The sequence below is a fragment of the Echeneis naucrates genome, chromosome 10 (assembly GCF_900963305.1).
Source record: "Echeneis naucrates chromosome 10, fEcheNa1.1, whole genome shotgun sequence".
Classification (NCBI taxonomy): Eukaryota; Metazoa; Chordata; class Actinopteri; order Carangiformes; family Echeneidae; genus Echeneis; species Echeneis naucrates.
In genome coordinates this window covers 4,931,982-4,956,109 of record NC_042520.1, presented here as the reverse complement: position 1 = coordinate 4,956,109, position 24,128 = coordinate 4,931,982, and the positions used below count along the sequence as shown (strand labels likewise).

The 24,128-nt window shown below is 38.3% G+C and overlaps 2 protein-coding genes across 3 annotated transcripts; one reads left to right on the top strand and one right to left on the bottom strand.

Moving 5' to 3' along the window:
- Positions 1–285: 285 nt before the first annotated feature.
- On the top strand, positions 286–16,975 carry aga (aspartylglucosaminidase). Of its 2 annotated transcripts, none has more exons than XM_029512195.1 (9): positions 286–513; positions 2,819–2,972; positions 4,510–4,622; positions 6,569–6,681; positions 8,262–8,373; positions 8,695–8,746; positions 9,049–9,150; positions 10,975–11,108; positions 14,800–16,975. In XM_029512195.1, exons 1-9 carry the CDS (start codon positions 405–407, stop codon positions 14,898–14,900), a joined length of 990 nt encoding a protein of 329 aa, XP_029368055.1. In that variant the 5' UTR covers positions 286–404; the 3' UTR covers positions 14,901–16,975. The 2 variants fall into 2 exon arrangements, with proteins under 2 accessions (XP_029368055.1, XP_029368054.1); XM_029512194.1 differs by having other exon boundaries at positions 8,695–8,770; positions 9,043–9,150.
- neil3 (nei-like DNA glycosylase 3) lies at positions 14,425–23,419 on the bottom strand. Its single transcript, XM_029512193.1, has 10 exons — positions 23,253–23,419; positions 23,066–23,175; positions 21,676–21,810; positions 21,066–21,279; positions 20,061–20,135; positions 19,579–19,745; positions 17,934–18,097; positions 16,111–16,525; positions 15,614–15,794; positions 14,425–15,441 (listed from the first exon to the last, which is right to left on the bottom strand). The coding sequence occupies exons 1-10, from the start codon at positions 23,355–23,357 to the stop codon at positions 15,259–15,261; spliced, it is 1,749 nt and encodes a 582-aa protein (XP_029368053.1). The 5' UTR covers positions 23,358–23,419; the 3' UTR covers positions 14,425–15,258.
- Between the last annotated feature and the right edge of the window lie 709 nt (positions 23,420–24,128).

Here is a 24,128-nt window from a genome sequence, read left to right as displayed (position 1 = left end):
CTGTAAATTTATAATAATAATAATAATAATAATAATAATACTAATAATAATTGTTGTTGTTGTTGTTTATGTTGTTATTATCATTGTTGTTGTTGTTCAAAGAGAACATTTATAATGACCGCCGAACGTCCTCCAGCTCTGCCCCTTTAAGGACGGCCCCGCCCACTCACATCACGTGACACAACAAGGAAGTTAGAACGCGGCGTTTCCTTAAATCAAAGTGTCGCCTGTTTGTTCAAGGCTGCAACTCTCTGTTGTGTTTTTTTTTATTTTTATTTGTATTTTTATTTTTTATTTTTTTTTGGGGGGGGGGGCGATGCGAGTCCGTCGCTGTGTGAAAAATACAGCCATGCGGCTCGCTGTGAAGCCGGTGTGAGGTTGTGTGAGGTTGTGTGAGGGGAAACATGTTCGTGTCGCTCCTTGTCTCAGCTCTGTCCGTGCTGTGTCCCCTCGGTCAGACATCGCTGCCTCTAGTTGTCAACACGTGGCCTTTTAAAAATGCGACTGCTGCAGGTAGGCCCTGTTATACTTCAGACTTTCGTAGAGCCACGGGAAACTGTGGTGAAAATGCTGGCCAACACCCAGAGAACCACTCAGAACAACTTCTTTATGGTGGTAATAAATGTGAATAATTCACAGGAAATGCTCCTTAACGCTGCACTTCCCCTGTTCATTTGAAAATGAAAACAGTTTGGGCACCAGTTTACTTTTTCCCCAGCCTGTACTGACCATTACAAAATGTTATTTCCTGTTTTTTATGATGATTATTATTATTTATTTCCTCCAAAGTGCTCTGTCAGGAAGCTGTTTACAGTCTGACATCCAATTTATTATCTGCTCCATAATTTTTTATTTTTTTAAATCCATCTATCATTCCACAAGAGTCCAGCTAACCGGGGACAGTGGTTGCATCTTTATAAATGAATTCGTTTCCATGCACCCACGTCTGTCGTTCTTTACATTATGTACCCTTTTAAGGACACAACAGATAATATTCTTCAGACATGGTGGTAGAAAAACCAATAAACAGTGATGAGATACAGTGATGTTATGGTGATTAGTGTACAGTGAAGGGCATCGCCTCATTTGCATGTCTTAACTGTGAATGGCACCCCTCGCCCTCTTTAGAGTTTATGATTTTGGAAAACAACGACAACAAAAAAAAAAAACAAAAAACGTTCAACCTATTCAAATTCCAGTTGATCATTCATCCCTCATTTATCAGATTTTTGATTAATAACTATACATTAAATGTCAGCCGTTTGCTGATCTTCTTTGGTCTTGGTCATATGCGATTTCTAATTTAATCTGTTTTGGTTGAAAAAATTAATTACGATTTCAAGACATCACCTCTGGCTTTGGGAAATTGTGAAGGGCATTATGATATTTTCTGACATTTTATAAACCAAACAATTGAATATTTTCAGAATATGTAATGATGAAATTGTTACCCAATGACCAATTTTCAATCATGAACAGAGTATAAGAGGCTGTACAGGTAATAGAGTGCAATCCCTGACAGAATCCCCCTGCCACATTATTATAACGTGCCTTTTTTTTCATTACTCTCGTGAATCCACCACAGTTCAACCATCCACATATGTAAAGACTATCTAAATCTTAGATGCAGATAGAAAATAGGCAGAACCCACTCATCTTCATAACTGCCACTGCCAGCTCTGCTTTCGCTCTATTTGATTTCCTTCAGGATGATGCATTGGATATGTTCAAATTGAAACTGAAGATATTTCAGCGTGGCTTTTCACGTATCATTCAAGTGGAGCTCCAGCAGGTGCAAAGCTTGACATGTAAAAAAATTAAATAAATGTGTTCGAAACATCTCAAGTAACAGATCAAACCTGTAGGTGATTAAAGTGAACTTAAAACTCGCCATTTGAGAGATGGATACGCAGTAATTTATCAGCTTTACATCACATGTTCTCCCAGAGGTAGCTATGAAGATGAAAAATTGTACCAAGCTAATTTTTCTGCAGGTAGGTGTTTCAAAGGGAAGTCTGTGAGCCGCTACTACTGATCCACCAATGCAAATCTCTTTTCCTTCAGGGGTTTACAGAAGCACATCACAATAACAGACTCATCTTCCATTCTGCCGCATTCTTTAAGTAAAAAAAAAAAAAAAAAAAAAAGGTAAAAAAAGGTAAAAAAAAAAATGTAAAGCTGAGTTCAATATTAAAAAGAGAAGAAACAAAAAGAATGATATCAGGAGACAGGAGCACTTACCTCAGATGGAAGACATCAGAGTGTAGAGATGTATAAAGAATAGCTGATAAGAAGAGGAATTTGTGGTCATATCCTGCTGAACACGGAGAAATGGTCTGAGAATTTAGTGGCAAGCTGGTGACAAGGCTACCAGTTGGTATTTTGATCCCCCATGGGCTCTTGGGAGATCAGTGACCAAATGCTTGATGGTTGTCAGCTCACGCTCCCTGTTTGTAGGAAAATCCACTGTAGTGGACATTGCATGCATCATTTGAACTTTCAACTCAGATTCATATCTGCACAGACAGATTTGGTTTATTTCTCTCATTATGTTTTAATTCCTAATTTTTTACTGCAAATTGATTTTGTTAGCTATATTATTTGCCCCGGATATTCAAAATAATCCAGCCAAAGAAGCCGCTAATATCTAAGATTACAAATCTGACATTACAGTCAGTCAGGACTATCTGAACTGCCAAATACGTTTCTCTGTATTTTGGCTGTCAACTGTTATAAAACAGGTTTGTGAAGAAGTAAAGTTTCTCCTGAAAATATGTTATTCATTGAATGACTCCCAGTTTTCTGTTCTGTACCGTAGCATGGAGGACCCTGCAGTCTGGTGGCTCAGTGCTGGATGCAGTAGAGATGGGCTGTGCTTGCTGTGAAATGGAGCAGTGTGATGGCAGTGTAGGCTATGGCGGAAGTCCAGATGAGTATGGAGAGACCACACTGGATGCTATGATCATGAATGGGTAAGCCGCAACATAAAGTAAAAATAGAAAACGACAGGATAAACCGTATTTGATATGCACGATGACGTGGTAAAGGTTTGCAAGATCTATTTTAAAAATCTGATGTTTTAGCACTTTCGGTTAAAGATTCAATCTCTAGCAATGCCCTCCTTCTGATTTCATAAAACGGAAAAAAATACAAGCAAGGAACCTCGATTAACTGAGGAATGTTTTTCATCATTTTAATTTTAAACGACCTCCATATCATTAAAATCCGAAAATTATATTTGCAATTAGGCACCTTAGAGATGTCAACACATCGGGCAGCTGTTGACGATTTGTTGTAATGCCAACTTTACATCTTTAACATTTACAGGTTTAAATGGTTGACCTTTTCCAGCCAGCCATTCTTTAATAAAGCACTAATTAAGAATCTCATTAGTACCTGAAGGATTGCAAATGATTAAGTCCTTCATCATACACACTTTAACACACTCCGAATTTTTCACTGGTGGCAAATCTCAGCTCTCGATCTAAAACAGAAGACGAGCAGCAGGTTGTCTGGCATTGCTCTGAGGAATGTTTCTTCCTTCATTTTACAGAAAAATTGACTTTTCTTGGTTGTGTAGTCATGAATATATTCTAGGCAGAGCAAAGTCTTTGCTATATGGCTGTATAAGAAATTCAATGGTTATCACTGGCAGATATATTGTACACTGACTCAGAACAAAAATCGAAGCACCTGTACAATTTCATGCAATCAAATAAAACCACCCAGCAAAAAAAGAATCCATTTGTAGAAACTTTAGAGAAGAATGTTCATTTTTTGATATTGTGCCAGGGGAGGTGGCCCCAACGATGTGGCTTTTTTGCTTCTTCAAGATTTGGTTTGTTGTGGTAGGCGAATATAATCAGCTTCTCTCAATAAAAATAAATCCATGACTGCCTCCGCCCACCACAATCTACAGCCTTAAGCAAAAGGCCACAGATATGATGCATCATACTGTAGGTTTAACACTTTCAGCATATTGTACTACAACAAGCTTATTTTCCTCTATATTATTAGCTAACTCACAAACATCAGACACTGGGTAATATTAGTTGTATGGTGGAGCTGTGTTGCATATGCTTGACTCATTGTGCTCATTAGCTCATCTAAGCCACAAATTGTAAGAAATACAAATATATTGAGTTTACTTGAAGAATTTTCTTCTACATTAATTCAGACAAAAACTGCAACAGTTAAACCCCGATGCTCCCTAAATTACTGACAGCAGCACAGGGTTTTCACATACCGATGGTCTAATTTGCTTAATCATCTCTGCTATGGAAATGATCTGTCTTAATTGCTTTCCAAGCGCTACATCATGGGAATACAGGGTTAAGATGGAGGACAACAACAACATAACTGTGCAACAGCCATGGTTTGTGTCAGTCGCCAGTGTTGGTTTATAAATCTGTTTTGGCAAATGAATCACTGTCTCTTAAATCAGACACTCACTTGTATCTGATAAACCAGCAGAAGTTTTTCTTCTCGGTGTGTTTTCTCTGCGGGCAGGAACACAATGGAAGTGGGTGCAGTTGCAGACCTGAGAAGAATCAAGAACGCCATCGGAGTAGCAAGGGCTGTGATGGAGCGCACTGATCACACACTGCTGGTGGGAGAGTCAGGTATATGTTCATTTATTTCAATCTGCAGCACAGTTCACTGAGTAACAGACTTTAACACCCTATTAGTCTAAGAACTTCTTTTTATTATATCCTGTTGTGTGGAGCAAAACCAGTCCAATTTGAAAGAAATGCAATAAAATATGTTTTAAGGAGACATGACCATGATACATTAATTTGCATATCTTTATCAAGCAGCTGTCACATTAGCACCAAAGCCTTTTAGGCATTTATGTAATGGCTGGTTTTTGCAACCCTCGAATAAGCTTTAATCCCTCGGTCACCAGCGTAAGCAGCTGGTGATAAATACATGGGTCAGGGCTACAGTATAATGCTGTCTTCATAAATAGAATGATTGCATAACACACAGAAGGAGCCAGAAAAGGAAACATACAGTCCAAACAGTGTCCGTTACAGTTACACAATTTTGTGGCCATTTTATACACAGTTTCTAATTCAAAAGGATTCAAAAGTAATTTGACACTCTCCCTCAAAATGCTTCCTGGGGAGCTGTGTGTCAGTTGAATGTTAGGACATGGACAAAGGAGCTCATACACAGTTCAAAGTTATCAGATTGAAGTAGCATTGTCAGTCACTGTCTGGAAAAAAGAAGCGGCAATGCAAGTGAAGGAGACAATAGTGAGGTTTAAAAAGGGCATGACGAACGAAGACAAATGAATGGTGTTGTCCCAAAATCAATATTTCAGGATGTACTAAAAGGCAGGTGTATTCAGAATAGATGGTGTGTGGAGCAAAAGTTGTGTGGGTGAGTAGGGGATTTGTATGGTGAAGAAAAACTAACTATCAATTGATGGAATAAAATAAGCCTCTATAAAAATGGAAAGAAATCGTCTCATGACCTTGAATACCAAAGACGGTGCTGCTTCTGTTACTGTTTGGGCTTGACTGAATGTGTAAATGGTACACAGGCATTTATTGATGGCTTTGCTGGTCGGTGCACTCAATGGGGTGAATTCAGAGGAAAACAGATGCTTTCTCTGCCCTCAGAATGAGCCAAACACATGAAAAACCCACAGGACGACATTTCACCATTCAGCAAGATACCGTTTCTAAACAGCCAAAGAGCTTTTCAGCTTGAATAGGTGGAATGTCATTGATTTGTCTGATCTGCAGTCCATTTGCTGAAGACCAGACTAGAGGTACACAGACCCCACTGCAGTAAAGTGTCAGTAGGGATGATACAAAGAGTCTTCTGACTTCTTTGGTTCAAAACCTTAAGGCAGACTGAAAAACATTCCCCACAAAATGTTGAGTTTGAGGATATTGTTTGACTTAATGTGTATCTTTCTAATTACCTTTGAACTCTTCCACAATGTGCTAGTCGCTGTGTTTCCCATGCTGTCATTTCAATATTGATGCACAGTAAACCTACACACACTAAAGTTAACATTTGCCATCTTGACATAGAATCCATTACTTTATTTTTAACTGTATGTTGCTGAACTGTGGAGCCTGAAGGACAAATGACCTAACCCAGAAGGAGTTCTTTTCACTTATTTTTCTTGACAGTAACAGATGACTAAATGAGTGGAGACAGAGTGAGGAGCACATGACTGAAAGTTCTTTAAAGTCCAATACTGAATCCTTGTTTCAAAGTGACAAAGCAAAGTGTCTTCTGGTTCAAATAACTTGGTTCATACATCAAAAACCCGCAAAACAGACTTGTTTTATTATTTTATTTTACCTCGAAATGAATGAAATCAATTTGGCTTTATTCATTTGTACTGAACCATCATTCTTACAGAGAAGTAAGGTCACTGCTGTCGCAATGGAAAACTTCTTCAGAAGCCATGGCTACAAGCCTGAATTAGATGAGATTGCCTCCGGTGCCTCCTTTACTTGTGACCTTTTATTTTTCTGCTAACCCAAGGTCAGTATGGACTAGAATGTATAACTTGACCTGAAATTATTTATCTCTCTCTTTATAGCATCTGTGTTTGCTGAGAACATGGGCTTCATTGCAGAGGACCTGACTACCAACAAATCTTTGAATATTTTCACTCAGTGGCTGAAGGGCAACTGCCAACCTAATTATCGAAAGGTGTGTGTGTGTGTGTGTGTGTCTGTTTGTGCGCGTACTCTTCTCCCACTTGTTTTGGCTACAGGCACGCTGCTTCTAAAAGATTGATATTAAGCTTGGAAATTGACAGGCATACTAAAGTAGTTCATAAAAAGTCAGCATTTGTGTGTAAAGGTAATATCCTACAGTGCTATTCTTTCAACCTCTCCTGTTTACCTTCCCAAGAACGTCCCAAAGTCTCCAGTGTAAGAGTTGTTTTTCCTTTCATGTCAGCTGTTATCTTTCCAAAGAGAGTATGCACATTCCTATTGATCAAATTTACAATATTTACACTTGGGGCTGCCCAGCACACATATTCCTCCATTAACGGTCAATATGCAGCTTCACTACAAAACTTCAGGAGTTAAGAAACTCAGCATGAATGAATGAAGGGAAATAGCTTATTGATATTAAATCTGTTTTATAATCCAAGTTGCTGCTGATTCTGTTTTTTTGCCTAACAAGTACAAAGCCAACAGGAGCTGGTGAAGAGCCAAAACCAAAGAATTCTAAACAATAAACGCCAGAGGAAAGAAAAAATGTGTTTTTAGTGCTGAAGTTAATTATATAATCATGTACTTTCAGAATAAAACATATCAGTTGTAGGAAAAGCACATTTAGGCATGGTTGAGTAAAACATTTATAACTGCCCCAGCTTGACTCTGCAGAGAGGTGTCATTATTCTCCTTTCACCTTATAAACAAATCATTCCTTTGACAAGCTTTTTTTGTAAAATTTCAGATTGGTGCTGAGGTCACTGGAGAACAACTACACCTGTATTTTTCATAAGCACTGACAGTTCTCAGGGGTTATAGCCTCGCCTTCATGAAGTGGAATAAAGCAGACGTGGCTTCATAAATAATGCGCAGGCCATTTTATAAAACAGACTAGTTCCGCCCCATAGAAAAGTAATGCTGATATGGATACTTATTCTATAGTTTCAGTTGGCTCTAGATTTAGCATTTTCGTATTGCTCGCATCAAACTAAAAAGTAAACTTTGCATTCCTAAACTGACCTACCTGTGACAAAGGAGCAGGAGACTCAGAATGAACTCTTCGCGCCTCCCTCCAGGTCAGCCTGGTACATAGTCACTCATAAGCGCAGAGGAGTCGCCTTGAGGCAGAAACATAGAGAAACCTCTTATCAAACTACACTGCACTCTGCCAGATAAATCACATCCTCAACTCTATACTGATCAACACAGATTGAATGAGCTGGTACGATTTGTGTCTCAATAAAAAATAAATAAATGGTATTGGACAGCTGAAGGATGCATTTTGGCAGCAGCAGGAATTTAAACTGCGATGTTTTCTTCATGAAATGGTCCAGACCACCGGGAACGTGATGATAGTTGGGCTGCCACATCTAACAGAAGAAACAAGAACCAGACCAAACATTGAAAACAGTGCTGATAGTTCCACAAAAGTAGAAGCCTGTAGATCAGCTTGTCTTGCCTGTTATGAGTGTCTATCTAATGTTAAGTGTACATTCACTCTTCCTTAGTTTATATGTATTGTATAGTAGCATTATGCAGCAGCACTCTTCTCTCTCCTGTCAAAAGAATGTATTTCCAGATCCTTCCATGTCTTGCGGACCCTACAAGCCCAAGGCAACTCTGAATCAGAGGAAGAGGGTGGCTCAGCATGCTAATACGCGCTCTCATGACACAATAGGTACGTTTTATCAGTTAACAGCGCAACTGAAGTCAGCTCTCCTCAGGTACTTTACACTTCACTGGAACCAGACAGGGATGAGAATGCTTAGCAGCACGTGTCAAAAAGGAAAAAGTTAGACGGTATAGTGGAAGAGTTTAGTTTTGAGGTCTTATATTTGTTTATGTCCAAAACAGATCAGTTAGTGTTAAGCTCCAAAAAAAAAAAAAAAAAAGTCAGTGATATGAACACCAGCTCACCCAAAGGCTTGAAATTACTCTCTCACAATCGAACTTCTGTGATGGCTGATGGTTCACTAACACACATTTATTTTAACACCAGGGATGGTTGCGCTTGATCAAAATGGTCATGTGGCTGCAGGTACGTCAACCAATGGACTCACGCATAAAGTCCCAGGGTACGTACATCTTGCCATTTAAAAGGTTTTATTAAATTAATGTTTGAGCATGCTGTCAAACAAGAAACTATTTGGTTGAAAAGGTTAAACCATGAATTGCAACACTAAAATAAATAATGCTGTGAATTTTATTTTACGGTTATAGGCCTTCGATGCAGCATCTAGAAGGGCAAACATCAAATATTGTGTTGATTTAAAAAAAAAAAAAAAAAAAAAATGAATGGAAGATAAATTGTTCTGTGTTTAAATCTTGTCATCATCCTGTCCTGCAGTCGTGTTGGGGACTCTCCTATAGTCGGAGCGGGGGCTTATGCAGACAGCTCAGCTGGTGCTGCCACAGCTACAGGAGATGGAGATGTCATGATGCGCTTTCTGCCGAGGTACTTTATACATTCATGTTACAAGTCATGTTAAATTAAAAATGTCCTTCCTTTTCTTTCACCTCGCGTCATTGTGTGCTTTGACGCATGGAAGAAAATTGCAGTCGCAAACCCATCAAATAGGACATTTATGAAGGCAAGGTCAGGGATCGCTGGGGGTAAATATGAAAAATTTATCTGCGCAAGACGAAAAGGATCCACTGAGGAATGTGCGTAATGCAACAGCATATTTCTCAGTGACAGCAGATAATCTAGAAAAAAAAATTCTTCACCAGATTTCTTCCATACTTTAAAAAACAATGAAGGGAGACGAGAATTTCATCCTTTGCTTGAAATGGTTTTCTGTCATTGCAATGCTGGTACAATGATAATTTAAAATTTAATTTAAAAAGTATTTCAACATTTCCTTTGTCTCTAACCAGTTTGTTCCAAAGCCACCCTTTTGAAGAACAGCACCGTTAGACAGCTTATTCTTCCCTAAATAATAAAAGTTTCAGAGAATATGGAGGCAAATATGACGTGTAGCTTTTAAACAGCCAATTTCTAGTGTGAGCGGTTTGGTACAAATGCAACAATAATAATATGAAGAGTGGACTATGTTGCCCCAAAACTGTCATTCGTACACTCCACAGAAGAGGCGAGATGTCACTGAAGCTGCTGTTTGCTTTCAGGCTGTAAGAATATGGCAGTCTCAGAAGGATTTCTTTCTCTCTCTTTTTTTTAGCTTTATTTATCCAGGATAGGTTGGCGAGTGCACACTGTTATTTTAATTTTCACTCAATTCTCCATTCATAGTCGTACACAAGCACACTAGAGAGCTGTCCGTTTCAGTCTGCTTTCTCAGCCACATCCTAGAATTCCTGGAGGTTTCAGTTTTCAAGGAAAAACTGGATTGTATTTGTCATTCCTTCTCCGTGCCCTAGTGTTTTACAGCAGTCTGCACATTTTTAATTGATAAGTGTTTACAGGCCTGCCTACGGAGTGTGACAAGCTATAACACACCATCAGCAGCAATGGGCTGTGTTACGGGCCACGTATGTTGCTGTGCAGGTCTCTACGGTGCCAATATTTCACTTGCATTTGCCCCTAAAAATTCTTAAGTGTAAACCGGAAAATTAATTTCGGGGCACAGAGCGCAAATTAAGATTACAACCATAAGACTCTATGAAACACTTGAAGGCTTTTAATTTGAAACATTGCATACTGTTTTCACATATTTCATTTGGGCCTTTTTGAACCCTGTGAAAGTGAAACTCGTATAATAAGCAGACTGTTTGTGCAGTTCTTTGTGCACGTGTGCCCGAGTAGAGTCATTTCTTGAAAACTACACTTGCAAGTTTAAACTCCTGAGTTTTTCCTTTAAACCGTGTCACATGATACATTTAAATGTCAATTCTTACTCTCCAAGAAGGGGGAATCGACACACTTGCTAGCTCGTGAATAAAAAAACACATAAGGATGCACATCGATATTCACAGAAGAACAGGGCTCCTAATAATTTGAAGCTCTACAAGTCCAAACTTCCACATTCACTGTTTTATACATTTGACTTGAAGCTAATGGAAATAATTAGTTGTGTGATTTCTCCACATTTAACGACACGTGAAAAGGACCGTCAGGACGTCTTTGCGTGAAGTGAAGCGAAGGTGGGAATGATACTATTTTTAAACCACAGTTAATCAGAGTTTCTTCCCATCATATTTGTTTGCATCAGATTTATCCCCCGCCATAATCGCTAGCACCTCCTCATCATCATCCTGGTTGGTGGCCTTGACAGCACTCGTTAAGTTTGCCTCATGTGTACTGCATCAATCCTGCCAACAGTTACTTGGCCGTGGAGCTGATGAGGGCCGGGGCAGATCCCTCAGCAGCCTGCAAGACAGCTATTTCCAGAATCAAGAGGCATTACTCAGACTTCTTTGGAGCTATCATCTGTGCGAACACAACAGGCCATTTTGGTGAGTGTTTGGGTTCACAAATACACACTGTGCTGCTGCCTGCTGAAGGAACTAAGACACACACCTTACACATGCTCACATACTACATATGTTTAAAAAAGAAAAAAAAAAAGCTTTTCATTGAAGCATTTCTAAATGATTCAATTGCATGTAAAAATTATTAATGTCACAGCAGAATGTTTTAGCTGCCGATGGCCAAGTGACCAATATTAACATGCCCCTTCTGGAGTCTGTCATAGAAAGAGAGAACTTAAATCCCTGCTAACTCCAGGACAGTCTCCTCGACCTACCGACTGCTTTGTTCTGACGACAAAGTCAGTGCAGCAGCTGAGGTTCCTCTGTTGGAAAAAACCTTGCATGACCTTTTTTTTCTTTTTACTTTGCCTTGTATGTGCCATCCTCGCTTACTTTTGCACCACATGTATGAAACGTAAGACTTGAATACTGAAAACAAGCGTACGAAAAAAGAGGTCAAATTAAAGAAATGGAGATTTAATTAGTCTTCCTCTTCCAAAGGCAAGGTTCTCAGAGGGGAAACTACTTGAATTTGTAGTAAATTAAACTGTAAGTGCACACGTGAAAAAGAAATATTGATGGCAGATTTGCACTAATGAATATCTTGACTATATCTGTGAATCTCGAGGATGTTTCCGTTACTTTCTGAATGGTTATGCACCTCCGTGATTGGAATGGAAAGTCTATAAACAAATTTAATGGTAGACTTTTGCTGACTGGGGATACACTGAAACCTTGCTACACGGAGAAGAAGAAAACCACAAAAAATATAAAATTAATGTTGAGGGAGCCGCAAATCTCACATGGAGAGGTCTGACGGCGATAAACAGGGATTATACCTGTTTTTCCTCCCCAGTGATTTGTCTTTTCTTGGCTTAACTATTTTTTATTTTCCAAAAATATTTGTGTAGGATAATCAACAGCCATACTGAGTCTGTGGGCAGCCAGGCCACACCCCAATCATTATCGATTTTAATATTAGTTTGTTAAAAGAAGAGCACCATCTGGAGGCTAAACACTGAGATTCTAAATAAAAAAAAAAAAAGGAACAGCAAATAAGGCTGCGTGTAAAATTTGGAATACATGGAAAGCTGCAAAAATTATAGTCTGGGAAAACAATGATTATTTTCAACAATAAAAGAAAATGGAGATCTATAGAAAGACAATGGGCTGTGAAATAAAAATTGCCAGTGAAAAGCAAATTGAATAAAATCTACTCAAATCATAAAAAAAAACCCATTAGGGAATATGAAAATGACTATGACTATAGGACTAGGCAGAAAATTGTTGTTACTATAACAAATTCCATATATTGCAGATTAAAAGATAGAGTAATCTGATTGTTTACAGATGAGTTGAAACAGACAAATTCCTTTCCCCTGATAAAATTACCCTAAATGAGTGAAAAACTAAATAAGCTCCTAATTAGTGAAATTGTAGATAAAGACATTAAAAAGATATTATCAAAGGTGAAGCTTAATGCAGCAGCAGGAGCCGATACGTGGAAATGAATGAGCCGCTAAATCCTACGTTTAACCTTCTGCTCAGGACTGGCATAACTCCTCTTTGGGGAAAAAAGCTGTGATTTCTTTGATACTAAAAGGAGGTTTAGGTAAATTCTAATGTGGATGTAATCAGGAAATAATTAATAAACTGAGTCAAGACTCATGTCAAAATCTTCCATAAACATCAGGCGAGTGTGGATGTAGGATGACAGTTTTCAGTATTATTGAACCTTGATGCAGAAAAGGGTTTTGAAGAAGTATTACAAAAGTCTTGGTTTTCATAAAGCTGTTTAAAACTAACACTATATAATAGCCTAAGTGCAAGAACAAAATTAAATTGATCCATATCAAACCTATTCAGGCTCGAATAAGGCACCTGACAGAGCTGTCCAAAAAATTCTATTACTGTTTGCAGCTTGTGAAGCCTTTCAGTCATGGGATCATTCAGGATAATAATATATAACAGGTAGAAAAATGCTAGGTCAAGAACATAACATTTCTATGTTTGCACATTAACTTTTTAATTTACTTGCTGAAACCAGAGCATGCAAGTTTGAAATGACTCTTATATCACTTGGGTTATAAGTTGAATACTACCCATATTCAAATAAATTAAAAACTGGCTCAAGTTAGATATTGATAAAAAAGAAAAAGAAATATATAGATTTGTAGGCCTTAAAATTCAATGTAAAGTCTAAAGAACATAAAGAGTAAATAATAAAATGTTAAATCTAATAAAAATAAAGACATACACAAGACATACAGTTGGAATTTAATTCCAATATTACATTAATATTTTCTAGTGAAGCATATTTGAGACTCTCCAATCAAAATACCAAAACCATTCAATGAATAGGATGAATTGATATTGTAAAGTAAGTTTTATGTTGGCAAAACCAAGGATAACGTTACACATATATATATATATGCACACAACACTACGCTCAGGGACAGCACTTAGCCCTTACCACACGATGAGGGAAGAATCCAAATGTCACTTCAGGCACAGTAGGGGCATAAAAGGCTAATTGAAATATTGAGGGGAAACAGGTAATGAGTGGATCAACCTACTTCAGAGAACATGGTTAAATATTATCACTATCAGGTTTGAAGATAGGAGGACTGAGATGGTGCTCTCATGAACTCGACTTTTCTCTAATCAAATTGGATCAAAGTATCAAACTCACTTTTTAATTGGGGACACTGAGCAGTTCACATATTGAAAGATTAGACAGCCTAAATAATTGTGACTGTGGAACAGTAGAGAGTCAAAAGCTGTTTGAGCTGCAAATCTGTCCGATAGGGACTGATGAAAACTTTCAAAAGGTTGTTTTCAAAGTAATTTCGAGATATTATGGGGAACTTCAGGAGTTGTACTTCCACCTAAAGAAAACAAAAATGGGAAAGAGAAACCAGCAGTTACATTCCAAAAGAGGTCTATAAATGTTGTGAATTTTAAAAGAGGTTATCAAGCTCAACCTCATGGAGAGCATTTGGCTGGCAGAGTCTCAGTAGATATTTTATCAGACCTGTTCAGAAGTCTCACCGCTCAAGCTCCTCCAGCTATTGCAGGAATTATGGCTCCCAGGAAGCCAATCACCACCACTTGTTTGGGTTCTGTCCAAGAGTAAATACTTTTTCCCGAAAGACTTATGTTGAACTATTGACAATATTCAGGACAAAAATCACTATAAATTGGGATAAACAGCTTTTTGGGTTTTTACATATAACATCATGAAAAAAAAAAAAGAATAATAATAAAATATATTTTATAGTATTGTTGGAAGATGGGAATTATTAAGAAACTGCTAGACACACCATCTGTAGTGGACTGCTCTGATATTCTTTATGAAACTGTAGCATTGGGGAAAACATTACCTTCTTCGTGAAGCCTCGGGAAATCAAATTTGGGGAAAAGAAGAAAAAGGTTTATTTCACCAAAACACCCTTTTTTGTTGTCTAAAATTATCCAACTAAAGATGAAAAAGCTGTTATTATTATTCTGCATGACATCTGCATTATCAGCTGGTGACAGTTAAGGGAATGTTAGAAAATTCCTTGTCAGGATAGCGAGTCGGATAAATCACACTTCAGCAGCAGTGATAAATGTGACATCAGTGAGAAGAGGTTTTGTTCTCCTGTGAAATCATGGTTCTCTTTTGTCTCCTCAGGTGCAGCCTGTAACAAAGTCCCAGGCTTCTCTCAGTTTCACTACATGGTGTCAAACTCTGAGTCAGACACACCACTCATGAAATCTGTGGACTGCATTTAAATGTTTGTGCGAATCTATTTCATATACTTAAATGAACAAACTGTCTTGATTACTGTACTTAAATGCTGTTGGTTTTAATCGTAGTTCCCTCATAAAATAAAAGGAAAAAGAGCTTTCCTCACTTGGAATTTCAAGAGAGAAAATTACATCAACTTACATCTTACATACAAATTACATCTATCAAACATGGACATGAATAGGATATATTATAAATTAAATGCAAATAAGACACTTGGACACAATTATGTACAATGTAATTGCATAAGGCATGATCTCTACATCATATGTTTGATGGAAATGACACCCGAGTAAATATGCATAGGCGTCAGTGTTTCAAGGAGCGCACTGCTACAACACATTAACAACCAGGTAGGATGGACACACCCGGTCCGTTCTCTGCCCACTGGAAAAAATCACACTGTTTACCCCTCTGATGGCTGCAGGTGTAGAAATTTCGGCCATTGTTGGGTCCTAGTTTCAGAACAGTCCTCATTACACAGCGTTTACTGTGGTGACAAAAAGGGAAGTGCAAGTCTGCCCACTGCAACAGAGAATATAAGGTTGTTTTTTTTTTTTTTTCCCAATTAGTTGTGAAGTTCTATTTCAGTCATTTTAATCTGACGCAAGCAAATGGCAAAATGTGTGTATTGGCAAAATAATTTATTTTTCCAGGCGACAGAATGCAATAGAGAAAAGTTGCTTTCCATTTTCACCTCAAAGAAGTTGCACTTGGTCTCTCTGGGAAGCGAGCAGGCATAGAACTGTCGTCCCTTATTCTCCCCCTCCTTATGGACTACTCTGAGGACAGCTGGACGACGATGGGATTCACAACAAGGGGCACTGGGACTGGAAGAAATAGAGGAGCTGTGGCTTGTTGCGCCTATTCTGCTGGTACTGACAGAAGTGAAGAAACAGTCTTATTAGTTTGAAATAAACTGAAAATAAAACACAGGAATAGCTGTCAAATCAACCCTTATTAGCAAGCAAACAACCGCTCCTCAACTGTGTGTGATGATATGTGGTGGTAATAATTGTATTTGCATTGTGTGCTACCATAGCTATTTATCAATGGGAACTATTTTTTTTAACAATGTTGTATTAAAAATTCCACAGTAAGATACTTTTTTATCCCATTCGTCTTCCTGAAGTTGCAAAAAACTTCTCTTATTATAAACTTATTCATGAATAGCTAAGCAAGAGACTCACTCACCCGGAGTTGGGGGTTCCATTTTGAGCATTGTTACTGAGAAAGGGACTGTGATCAATTCTCATTTTCTTGGATGGGTGACTGTAGGAGGCCAGTGATTCCCCGTTGGAGAGCTGGGCACTTTGCTTCTGCCAGCCACCAGAGGCATAATTGGGGCTTGTTGTCCCTTGGCAGACGCTGTATTTATATAAACCTCGCTCTGCCGCCAAGGAATTCAAATGACTGCTGGCTGGGGAGAGCGGGGAGTTTACAGGCTTTGGCTTCTTGCTCAAGTCAGAGAAAACAAGGGTGGAAGTCCCAAAGGCAGACCTCCAGTTGACTTTGAGCTCCTCTTGTGGTTTCTTGAATGCAGTGCAAGGGTATTTAATCAAATCAGTGGTGAACGGTGACGCCTCGGTGCTAACGTCGACTTTGTGGACTGTAAAGATGAAGCCAGAGAGAGAAACTCAATGTTCAGCAGCTGGAGCTTATTTAGGGGAACTGGACTGCACCCTTAAAAATGCAGGTTGTCATCTGCTCTGAGTGGTTAACTTAAAATCTACGAGTAAGCAGAAGATTGCGTAGCTGCGTAGTCAAAAGAAAAGCAAAAAAGGTTCCCAATCTGTTATGCAGATGATGGCGTTATGCAAAATACTGTGACATGTATCCTGAAATGTAGCTATGTTGAAGTACAGTCCCTTGAAGAGCATCATGAATTTGCCCACGAGCAAGGCACTTAACCCCCAACCGTTTTAGTGGTGCTGCTCAGTGGTCAACTAATACAGAAATGCAAATCAGGGTATCACTGCAAAGAGAAACTTTCCCTGAGGAAACAAGTGTCCATTATTTATCAAAAAAAAAAAAAAAAAAAAAAAAAAACATCAAAAAATAGAACTACTGTCACAAATCACTCATTGTCAAAAAAAAAAAGTGCAGAGCGCAACCCTGAATCATACTTGCTTCTATTTTAAACAGCTCAAAGCAGTATTCTTAAAAAAAAAAAAATTGTTCTTATTCCAGTCCTTAAAATTATTGTGTAAAGCTGTTTTACAACAGAGCCAAAGGAGATTTGTTGTGTTTTGTGTCAAAACCAATCTCTCTGAATCTCCACATTTGATTCTAATAAATGTAAATTATGAGAAATAAGATACTTGTAATGTTGTGAATACAGCAGGATCCCTGAAATTGCAGGTTGCCAGAGTGCTGTCTAAAGCACTGTGGAAACCTGCAATGAGAACATCTCAACCAAATGCAGAAATCATAGAAAAAAAAATGGCAGGCTGACTTATGTCAGTGTCAATATCTTGGAAGCTCAGCAAAACCAAATGAATAATATGCAAACTATAGTCTTGAGTGATACTTACACAGCTTTTCAGCTGTTCAGTGTGCAATCATTTGGAAAAAAAACGTGGGAGTATGATCTTAAAAAAAAAAAAAAAAAACACAACAGGAGAATAGAAACATTTCCAAGTAAACCATCCAACTGGGGTTTGGTTGCATCAGAAAGACAGCAAAATAATTTTTTTTTCAAAGACTAGGTCATAGCTGTCAAAATGTATCTATGGATGGTCAGAGAAAAAAATTCTGGGTTGACAGACACGCTCATTACTTGGAAAGCAACATAGAGACAACTACGGAGAAAAGCAGGCTGCTTGACTACAGTGTCACTTAAACAGCTGGTGTTTGGTGCCTTGCTCAGAAGTACTTAAACAATGATGACAGGCCATACACGGGCTCATTCAACTTAATAGCCAAACTATAGGTATAATTATTTTATCTCTTGCTAACAGGGATGTTCTGTTACCTCATTAAATTCAGTGACAGCGGAGACTGAACATTTTACTCACCCTCAGGTCTTGGAGTGAGGCATGCATCACAGTTTTTTGCTGTTGGCTGGTTGATGAGTGTGCAGAGCTGACAGGCCCAGTCCTCTTCCTCCTTCTTGGCCACATTATCATTGGTTCTCTCATTGTTTGCCCAGTTAGTCAGACTGTTTCTGACTGGGAGCTTACTGGATAAAAAACAGGCGTAACATCAGTGGCTCTTATAAACGTTTGTTACTAAAACAGGCTTTCAGAAAAATGAAACGTGCACTGAAGCAGAAATCATTCTGCTGTTTTTAAACAGAACTCATTTCAGACACACACACACACCCATCAGTCAATGAGGGGAGACATCATATAGCTCTACATTTTATATTATTTTTTCCAAACACTGCAAGTAGACTGAATTAAAAAAAAAAAAAAAAAGTTCAAAAGCACCACAAAAAAAAACCTCCAAAATGAAAATGTTAATTTAATCCAACATCTCAAAACATCATCATTTGTTGGAGGAGTGTGGTATCAGACTGCATTAATGATATCCGCCTGTATCTAATAAAGTTGCTAATGTCCCTGATGATGAGTAATTAATCCACTGTACAGGAAACGAAAAACGTTTAACACACAAGTTACAGAGAAATGGGTTGGCCCCAGTGGCCTAATAGTTAAACTGCATGCCATATAACCACCACATTTATCCTGGCCAGAGAACCTTAGTTATATCTCATACCTCACTCTCTCATATCAAACAAAAGAAAAAAAGGGTTCCTCTAAAATTATGATAGCAAAAATTTTGAGCAATTTTGAATTGTCACCTGAATATGAAAGCTACAGACAAAGAAAAAACCTAAACCAACCAGGCATTTCCAGTTCAAGCAGAGGATGAAGATGTGTGGGAAGACTGCATTTCACATAATTGCTCCAAGCACACGTTAGCGCTTTGACACAGAGCTACACTATGTTTGACAAGACACTAAATCTGTTATGCCAACAGTCACGGAGGAAAGAGCTAGAAAAACTTTCCTAACAGATTGCCTTATCAGCTGAGTAATGTGATGTAAAGGCTTAAGGCTCTAACCCCTTGCAAATCTTTGCTCAAGCACAACCCAGGAGGTGTTGAGACCGTGCCCTGTCTGGCAATCACAGCCCCCCCCCCCTCCCTCTCATACCCATAACACTTCCCACTCCCTGCCAAGCCCATCTGCCTGCAAAGATGGCCTCTCCAAATTTTAAGTTATTATCTGAGACGCTCTAGAACTTTCTGCAGAGACTAGATTAAAAAATAAATAAAAAAAATTAAAAACAGAAAAGAGAGCTTCACTGTGTTGTTTTTGTATTATTGTGGCCCTACCATCACAGCAACAAAATGTGTTAGGAATAAAAAAAAAATTATAAATAAATGAAAAATACAATTAAAAAAATTTTACTGTTACAAAAGGATTTGAGGTTTTATCCTGTTTCTACTTGGAAAAAACAACTGGGCATATTTTATTGTTCATGAAAACTTTAACATAAAAGGAAGTTGTTCAGTCTAACTAATTTGTGGCACAAAATCTGCATTTAAGCTGATTTTGAATAGCACCTGTATACACTTTCGATAAAACCATGCTTTCAACAACTGAAGATGATATTGTTCCAGCCAAAGTCCCAGTGGTCTATGAGAATTTTCTACCTGATGTCAACCTTGCTGGGATCTCCCTTTTGACAGCGCTCACAGAAGTAAGTCATTCTGCCGTTGTCTCCAAGACGACAGACTGTGATGACATGAAAGCACTGGCCACACTGGGACCGCTTGTAGACTTTGTAATGTTTGTAGAGAGGCGAGGCGGATTTGCGACACTGATGGAGACAAAAAGGGTAGATGTAAGTGAATAGAAAAATGAGAATAAAGAGAACTAAAGAAAGAAAAACATTTTTTTTCTTGTCTGTTATGCATGGAGAAAAGGGAATATCTGTTTCATCTATTCTTGCAGTGGCACTTTGCTCTCTTTCCTCAACAATAAATAATTTAAAATTCATCCATTCTTTCATATCATACTGGAGGGATCAGCCAAAAAGGTAAATGTGTATAGATCTAAATAAACAGCACCCTTACAGATGTATTAGAGCCACAATTAATTGGAATGTATTGCTGCTGACAAACAATAGTAAAACCTTATAAAACAGAAGAGTGAAATCCCGTGTCATTTTCACAAGGTGATGGATCTGTTCATCTGTCAGCTGCTGAACCTAAGAATTAGGGAGCACAGTTAGTGCCACAGAGTAGTTTCACAGAGTAAGTCTGATTTGTATTGTCCTTCATTTCAAAACAGAGATGAAAAGCACCTTATACTCAGCGAATCAATAACACACAAGCATAAAAAACAATAAAACAACCAGACATGAAGAAAAAACCTAATTTAAAGTGATGCAACAAAGAAAAATCACATACAAGGTATTCCCAAGACTGGCAACAAGGACATGACTTAGGCCCAGAAAGGGCTGGGGAAAAAAACACCACTTGTAGCTCTTTCAGGACACCTAGGGGTTCAATACTGGTGGAGAAGCTCATAAAGATTCAGGGATCCCAGAAGAGAAAGAGCCCAATTCCAAGATTGATGTTTTGGTCCAGTGTGCTATATACTTGTACCCCAGACCTCATCTAATACCTTCTAAGGGGAGCAGTGCACAGCCCCTAGTAATAGTTGAGCAATAGAAGTATTCATGGTGCAAAGTGTCTTTTGCAGTCAATAGCTTGCTCAAATAAATTGAACCTTTATTCCACAGTTTGTTTAATCAAAAATATTCCCTAATACCAATGTGAAGCATTAGACCCTTCACATGCGATTTCATATCTAAATTTGATATCAGGATTGGCTGATATTTTATTTGTTACTTAAAAATCTAAAATATGTTATAAATCAGATGGAATGAAACATACTGGTCTCAAAAAAGACAATATACATTCATAGGAAAAAAATTCCATTTCCAAACTGCACTGAGGGAAAGGTATGGCTATGCCGCAATGCGCTTGTTTGCTTTTTCCCTATTTCACCCACCTCATTGCAATGCATCACACAATAATACAAGGGTCTAAACTTTCACAGTGAGAGATGTCTTGCATTTTTACCCTCATTTTTTTGTTACTCTGCTGAACACAATCCATCATCTTTTCCATACCTTCACGGCTGGGTGGAAGCCTGAGTCAAACAGAGCTTCGTTTTTAATGATGTTGCCGACTCCTGGCATGATGGCCTGGTCTAGTAGAACGTCACAGAGCATCCTGCTACATTGCCTCTTCACTGCCTCCTCAGATTGGGAGATACTGAACTTCGGGGAGCACATGTCCAGACTCACCATAGCCTGCACCCTCTGCTCACAGTCTTCTGTCAACCTGCAAGCACACAATTCTATAGCGCAGGAAGAATTTTCAAAATATATGATTGCTGTTACAGCAAGTGTACCACAAGGTCACTGGTGCACTTGTGAGGTTACACATTTGAAAATTGTTCCTTTCATATACTGCAGTTGAGTTTATTTGTTATGAGAAGGAACGGCAGAGGTGAAATTTTCAAAAAGAAGAAATAAACGTGTGCATCTACTGAACAGTACATCAGGACCTTACAGTCTATAAACAGGACAAATGTCGAGCCAAACAGGCAGCATTTTCATGCAACAGTAGCCACTGTCTTCAGATACAGCGTAATGTAGGACATGCTCCCTGTATGAGACTCATACCCCAAGGTGAACTTCAGTCACCTCAATCTATCTAGGCTACTGTCCCCGTTACCTCATTTCCACCGTGCTGTCAAAGAAGCACACAATGTCGTTAGTCAGGTGTATTTCCAGAACTGGTATGGAGGCGGCCCTATCCTTCCTCTCAGCAGGGTTTATACGCATTGATCCATTCATACCAAAGTGGACTCTAAAGGATGTGAGATGATAGAGAAAGGAGAGACATCTACTTTACAGATAGCATGTCTTAATCTATAGGAGCGCTGACAGCTAAAGGACAGAAAGGTGGTTACAAAGACTTTCTTTTTGATTTGTCTGGTTATTTTATCCACTAAAAAAATTCACATATAATTCTCCATAAAAAGATGCTATACCCCAACTTATATCAATATTGTGATATAAATGAGCAATATTTTGGATGAGATATTCATTTTTCTCATTCAGCCTTAATTCCAGTTATGAAAAAGGTAAAAACACATTTTTATCCTTCCATGAAATTAAATTGAACACAAATCTAAATAACCCCCCCACGATGAAAGCAATAACAGTTCAACCAAGGAAATCACTGTTACGAGGAATTCATTTGCTGGTTGTTTTTTTCAATTGCTAATATTAAATATTGCGTGTTTCTATATATGTACACTGCAAAATAATAACAAAGTTACCTCAAGGCAATTTACAGGGCAGGTCTAGACCAAACTCTTAAAATTATTTAAAAGGACCCAATAGGGCAAGAAAAAAAAAATCCCTTTAAGAAACCTCAGGCAAAGCCAGGCTTAGTATCAGTGACCATCTGCCTCAAATTGTTGGTTTGTGTGTGTGTGTGTGTGTGAGAGAGAGAGAGAGAGAAGGAGAGCGAGAGCAAGAGAAAACAAAATGCAATTAAATGCACTACCAGTCAAAAGTTTGGATACACTTTGCTATTCATTTGAATGAGAAATTGTGTCCAAACATTTTACTGGTAGTGTACAAGCAAAACATACAGATCTATAGACTATTAATAATAATACTATAAAAGCGCAGTATGTTTTCAATCAGACGTGCAATGAAAATGTTTGTCTAATTTAAGCATTTCATCAAAAGTCAAAAGGCCTCATTGGACAAGGGCAGAAACACTATGATAAAAACAAATAATAAAAACACAGGACAGCATCTAATTTGAACAGTCAAAATAAATCTGCTATTGATTATTTACAAAATGACTGATAAGTTCCTCGAAAATTTCTTGATTATGTTTTTATTAAGTGATTCACTGACACCTGGAAGGAAAAGTGATGGATTTTATGGCCAAGGTATGATTTTACAGGACAGGACGTCATGTTGTGTTAAATAAAAAGTTTGTGTGGTTAAAAATGACTATTTTTCTCCAGGAGCTGGCTCACAGATGTTAGTCTAACATCAGTGTAACACACTTTCATACAGGATGGCTTCAGAGTCAACTTTACCTTAAGGCTCTCACACCAAAGTACATGAAGAGCTCCTTCCCCAGGGTGTCCACACCGGTGTAGAGACAGCCACAGAGACAGCTGAAGACATGTCCTTCGGGGTTGTTTCTCTGAGAAGGACACATGAAAACAGTCAGCCAGCTAGCTTGGCAGCTAGCAGCGCTAACGGAGACGTAACGTAACTTACGGTGGATTTTGTCAAACTTCCTCTGATTTCTTTCAGTTTCTGTCCTTTCTGGATCCTGGAGCGGATTTTTTCTCCGTTCAAAGTGCAGCCCGGACCTTCAACCATGCTGCCGTTCAGTTGTCAAAGCCCACACCGGGTTAAAGTGAGTGTTCGGCCTGACTTTATGAGGAAAACGTTTTGTTGTAGTTTTGATCCCCCCGCCAAAAAAGTTTAAATGTGCGCATGTGCGGAAACAGGGCGTTAAAGGTACATTACCCGTCCGTTCGTTTGTTTTTTTTTTGTTTTTTTTAGACGGAGAATCAACTACACAATTAAACTCCAACAACTCACAGTTCTACACAACTCAATGCAAATACGTTTACACTTAACAGAGAGAAAATCTCTGCATGTTTGAATGCTTTATCTCTGCGTCAGGCTAGTGTGCCTAGTTAAGGAAAAAAGTGTTAAGTGTTAATTAAGGAAAGTGTTGAATATTTACATCTCGAATTTGTTCTACCATGTGCGGAATACTATATACCAAATCAAGCTTTACGTTGATGTGGTACCATTGCATATTTAAGTGAAATGTCAAATGAAATCTTATCTCGTCATACTCTTGTTCAAACTGAATAAATCATAGATTCTAAAGGAAAATTGTGCCCAAACACCCAAAGGCGTAACTTTAAGTTGGATATTGGAGGGGTTGAGATTTCCACCTGAGGATACTGAGGAGCCTTTTTTTTTTAAGTCTGGAGGCTTTGAATATGTGATCAACTGTAATCAATACTGATTCTATTACTATTTATGGATACAGTTCTTTACAGTACTATTTTTAATACTTTGTTGAGGAATACAAGAAATTAGGAACATAAACCTAATTAATTTGGTTTAGTTTTC